This window comes from Macaca fascicularis, chromosome 8 (genome assembly GCF_037993035.2).
Source record: "Macaca fascicularis isolate 582-1 chromosome 8, T2T-MFA8v1.1".
NCBI classification, from domain to species: domain Eukaryota; kingdom Metazoa; phylum Chordata; class Mammalia; order Primates; family Cercopithecidae; genus Macaca; species Macaca fascicularis.
In genome coordinates, this window is record NC_088382.1 from 91,096,851 (window position 1) to 91,102,070 (window position 5,220).

Here is a 5,220-nt window from a genome sequence, read left to right on the forward strand (position 1 = left end):
TCTAAGTAAAAAAGAATATTATTGTTCTTACCAAGATGTAAAGGAAATTACCTTACTCAGATGTAAAAGCAGTGCAAAGATTGTATTTTTAAAGTAGCTATATCATAAAATAATTAATTTTGTTCGTGTATACCCTTTATTTGTTGGGAGGAGCAGCTGTCAAAAGGCCTGGGGAGTCCCTGTCCTCTGGTGCTCATCCTGTTATGCCCAGACCGTTTATTCCCCGAAGAAGACCACCAGAGTCCAGAGTCAAAGCTAAGCAGCAAGGATCTTTATTACAGGTTTGAACCTGGAACTCTCCCTCGCTCGTGAAACGAGACGGGCAGGAGAGCTCCCCCACTCAGCTCCGAACAATGTTATATAGTCTAAGAAAAGTGGGCATAGAGTTATTATACAAATCAGATATATGATTGGCTAGTGTTTGAACAAGGCGATTTGGCTAACTATGATTGGTTCCTGCCATTTCTGATATTTTGGTTCAAACTTTGAGGCGGGAGAGCAGGTTTATGGCAGCAAGAGTTTATCTTACTTAAACACGTCTTGTGACCTTGCCTCAGAACTTACAAAATCTCTGGTATGTGCAAAACAAAATCTCTGGTACGTGCAGAAAACCAGGTACTCACAGAACTTACGAAATCTCTGGTATGTGCAAAGATTAGCGAGCAGAACAAGGGTGTAGCGGGTGGGGGGCGGGTACACATCTATCTTTGTGTCCTTTCATTTCTCCCTTCTCATAAGTAACTGGATGTCCAATCTTGGATTTCCAGAGTCTTATAATATAGCCTCACTTTCTGGGTGCAGGAGAGGCTGGTGATGGCTACGGAGGACCATTAGTTGGATGGTATCAAACCTTTCTCTGACAAATTGTAAAATTTTATTTACCACACAGGGGCCTATAGTGAATAGAAGTAGCAAAGACATTAGGGGGCCTAAAAGGGGTGCCAGAAGGGAAAACATTGAAGAGCTCCACCAATTGTTAGCGGCTGTAGTGAATTGTTGCTTTTTCATTTCTAAGCTTAGTTCGTGTAGGCGTTGGACTCTTTCCTCAACTAACCCTGACTCATTTATATAGAAACAGCATTCTTCTTTGAGGAACATACAGGTACCTCCTTTCTCAGCCGTGAGTGAGTCTAAGGCTCTGCGGTTTTGAAGGGTGACCTGTGCTAGGGAGGTGAGCTGCCGCTGAAGGGAGGCTAGGGAATAGGCGGAGTCTTCCATAGCAACAGAGAATTGTTGTAACAGCTTGTCGTTTTCTATCATGGAGTGTTGTAGGGCCCCTCCTGCTAACCCCGCTGCAACGACAGAGGTGGTTAAGGATATTCCGGCAATTAGTGGTAGAAAAACTGCTCGTCTATGTCGCGCAGTTTTAGTTGGGGCGGTCCCTGCCCAGCCTATGAACTCTGCCGGGGTTAGCAGTGTCAGTCGGGGAACTAGGGTAACAGGGATACACAACTGTCCGTCAGAGATGCTTTTGGACAGAGTTTTTAACAGAGTCATATTACACCAGAAGAACACACCAGGGGGAGCATATATGGGACTATTAGGGTATGTAGCCGATTGGTTACAGAGGCTGTTGCTAAATGCCGAATAACAATAGGGGTATTTCTCTTGGTATGGGTCATGGTACAGGGCTACATCGGGTATCGTGACTATCGATGAGTTAAAACCTGTATAGTTTGTGGGAGGGGAGGATAGAGGAACAGCCGTTAATGGTGGTCTTCCTAGGGTTGCACACATAAAGCAAGAGGACAGGTCGCCTAAACCAGTGAGGTTGGCGAATGCTAGCCCTTCCCGTAATAGAGTTAGCCAGGAGAAGGGCTGCAAGTCTTGTGATAGCTTGGTTTCTTGCCTGTGGATTTGTGTGTGGATTAAGGGTTGAATCTGGACTAGACTTCTCCACAGATATAAATGGCTACTGGGCCAGGTACTAGTTGATGAGTAATATACTCCCCCATGTTGTGGGGTTGTCCACCGAGAGTCCCATGGGTCTCTAATTATCTAAGTGTAAGTGACGGGAGACTCAGTTTTGTAAAAATACCACCCTTGTCGTTCTCTCCAGTATCGGACAGAGTGCGTCTTACAGAAGCTATATGGGCAACCTGCACTCTGGTGCCACCAATAATTTTTACAATTATATTCAGTTTGATCATATTCAAAACAGATCATGGGTATTGCTGGTTGGGCAATCTGGAACCTAGTGAAATTGAGGTAAACTATAGTATTACACCCTGAGGGGGGGCAGTCTGCGCTAGCTAGCAGTTTACCCGCTTGGGGGGTTTCCCCGGGGTGAGTTTTGTTCTCATAGAGCCAGAACCTCCAGACATAGGGATTAGACGGCGCAGCAGTGAGGAGAGTCAGATGCATAAGGCATAAAAGCATAGGTAAGCTAGACATGGTTACGGCTATGGGGATGACGGCGCAGGGTTAGCTTTAAGGGATTGTTCTTAGCTTTGTCTACAGTCCATGTAACCGGTGCTCCAGACGGCTCGAGAAGGTCGGATGTTGGGTCCACTGGTTTGACGTGTGTGTAGTGGATCCACGAAGCGATGCCTTCTACTTTGAGAGCGGTGGGAGTAGTCAGGAGTACTTGCAGTGGTCCTTTCCACCTGGGTTGAAGAGTTTCTTGCCGGTGGCGCTTGACTAGGACCCAGTCTCCCGGCTGGAACGGATGAGGCGTCGGCGGAGGTCCTGCCTCGTACAGTTCTCGTAGTCTGGGCCAAATTTCCTGGTGAATTTTCTGTAAGGCTTGTAAGGAGAACAGGAGCTCAGAGACATTTTCAGTTTCAGGTTTGAGTAAGTCATCTTTTAGACTGGGGACCAGGGGTGGGGGTCTGCCATACATGATTTCATATGGTGTGAGGCCTAGTCTGTAAGGGGTATTTCGGGCCCGGAACAGAGCGTAGGGGAGAAGTACTACCCAATTAGCGCCAGTCTCCATGGTCAATTTAGTTAAGGTCTCCTTCAGAGTCCGATTTATCCTTTCTACCTGTCCTGAGCTTTGGGGCCTCTAAGCACAATGTAATTTCCAATTTGCCCCCAGAATGGAAGCCAAATCCTGACTTACCTTAGCAACGAAGGCTGGTCCATTGTCTGACCCTATTTGGACGGGAAAGCCATACCTGGGGAGGATTTCTTCCAAAATTTTCTTTGCTACAACCTGAGCAGTTTCTCTCTTAGTTGGGAACGCTTCTGTCCATCCTGAAAAAGTATCTACAAAGACAAGTAAGTACTGATACCCATATTTTCCAGGCTTTATCTCAGTAAAGTCTATTTCCCAATAGATACCAGGCCTAGTTCCTCTACACCTAATTCCTGCGGTGGTCTGGGTTTGGGGGCAAGCGTTGTTTAGTTGGCAGGCTTTGCAATTTGTTGTGACATCGCTGGCCAGTTCAGCTATGCGCCTGATTCTAAACTTGGCGTGCCTGATTAAGTCCATCATTCGCCGGGCACCCAGGTGGGTTGTCCGGTGGATGTGTTCCAACACCTGCCGTCCTAATTTTTCTGGTAGGATGGTTTGGTCATTTATATCAGTCCACCACCCATTTTTAACCTGTTTTAGGGGAAGCGTGTTCATCCATTCGCGATCCTGTTCGGTATAGTCGGGAAAACATGGCAAATTTCGCGGGCCAGGATCGGGGAGCTGGAGCGCGAGGAGCTGACTGGGAGCTTTTGCTATGCTCCTTGCGGTTTGGTCGGCTAAGAAGTTGCCTCGAGCAATTGGCGTAGTTGGTTTCTGATGCCCAGGGCAATGTACGAGAGCCAATTTCTTTGGTTTCCACAAAGCAGTTAATAGAGCTAGGATCTCTTGCTTGTTTTTTATTTCTTTGCCTTCGGCTGTTAATAGTCCCCTTTCTCTGTAGATGGCCCCATGTATGTGCGCAGTAGCGAAAGCATAGCGGCTATCTGTGTATACTGTTAGTTTTTTCTCTGCCCCTAGGGTGAGGGCCTGTGTAAGGGCTATCAGTTCGGCTCTTTGGGCCGATGTCCCTGGAGGCAAGGGTTCTGCCCAGATTACCTCAGTCTCTGACGTTACAGCCGCTCCTGCATACCGCTGGCCTTGGTGGACATAGCTGCTGCCATCAGTGAACCAGGTGAGTTCTGTGTCGGGGAGCGGACGATCTTGCAGGTCCTCCCGCACCCCATGCACCTGAGCCAGTATCTCAGTGCACTCATGGGACGGGGCATCCAAGTCTGGATTTGGCAGCAGTGAAGCAGGGTTTAAAGAGGTTGGGGGCAGAAAAGTTATTCTGAGGGGGTTTAACAGCAGTCCTTGATAGTGGGTGAGCCGGGCGTTACTCATCCATCGGTCCGGCGGCTGCCGGAGGACGCCTTCAATGGCATGCGGGGTTATAACGCGCAACTCTTGCCCCATGATAAGTTTATCAGCGTCTCGGACCATTAGGGTGGTCGCCGCGATTATCCGGAGGCAGGGAGGCCAGCCAGCAGCCACTGAATCTAATTTTTTTGACAAATAGGCAACTGGCCTCTGCCAGGGGCCTAGGTACTGTGTTAACACGGCTTTTGCAACACCCTTACTTTCATCCACGTATAAGTGGAAGGGCTTGGAGACATCAGGGAGCCCCAGCGCGGGGGCTGATAACAAGGCAGTTTTGATTTGCTGAAAGGCCAGCTCAGCCTCTTCCGTCCAATTGAAGGGCTGCCGTTCCTTTGTTGCCTGGTATAGGGGCTTGGCTAACTCAGCAAATCCGGGTATCCATAACCTACAGAACCCTGCCGACCCCAGGAATTCTCTCACTTGCTGTGTTGACTGGGGTCTAGGGATGCGTAGGACTGTTTCCTTTCAGGCTTTGGTTAGCCAGCGTTGCCCCCCTTTTAATAGGTACCCCAGATAAGTTACCTCCGACTTGCAGATCTGAGCCTTTGTTGCTGAGGCTCGGTAGCCTAGCTCCCCCAGAGTCTTCAGGAGGTCCTCAGTCCCTTGAACACAAGTTTCCGGGGACCTGGCCGCTATTAAGAGATCATCAACATATTGCAAAAGAGTTATTTCAGGGTGTTGCCGCCGGTACTCACCCAGATCTTCATGAAGGGCTTCATCGAACAGGGTTGGCAAGTTCTTGAACCCTTGTGGCAGTCTGGTCCATGTTAGCTGACCGTTGATGCCCCTCTCAGGATCCGTCCATTGAAATGCAAAGAGTTCTTGACTTTTGGGAGCCAGAGGAAGGCTGAAGAAAGCGTCTTTTAGATCAAGAACGGTATACC

At 48.5% G+C, this 5,220-nt stretch overlaps 1 protein-coding gene across 2 annotated transcripts; it reads right to left on the reverse strand.

Annotated features, from left to right (window-relative positions):
• Window positions 1–249: 249 nt before the first annotated feature.
• LOC135964760 (uncharacterized) lies at window positions 250–4,398 on the reverse strand. Of its 2 annotated transcripts, none has more exons than XM_065519399.1 (2): window positions 3,065–4,398; window positions 250–2,745 (listed from the first exon to the last, which is right to left on the reverse strand). In XM_065519399.1, exons 1-2 carry the CDS (start codon window positions 4,370–4,372, stop codon window positions 2,641–2,643), a joined length of 1,413 nt encoding a protein of 470 aa, XP_065375471.1. In that variant the 5' UTR covers window positions 4,373–4,398; the 3' UTR covers window positions 250–2,640. The 2 variants fall into 2 exon arrangements, with proteins under 2 accessions (XP_065375471.1, XP_073856132.1); XM_074000031.1 differs by lacking the exon at window positions 250–2,745 and having other exon boundaries at window positions 3,142–3,210; window positions 4,016–4,398.
• Between the last annotated feature and the right edge of the window lie 822 nt (window positions 4,399–5,220).

Coding starts and splice junctions, on each gene's coding strand:
- LOC135964760 (XM_065519399.1), bottom strand. CDS start 4,372: ATGGGGCAAGAGTTGCGCGTTATAACCCCGCATGCCATTGAAGGCGTC. Junction 2,746..3,064: donor GACCAGCCTTCGTTGCTAAG/GTAAGTCAGGAT, acceptor TCTCCTTACAAG/CCTTACAGAAAATTCACCAG.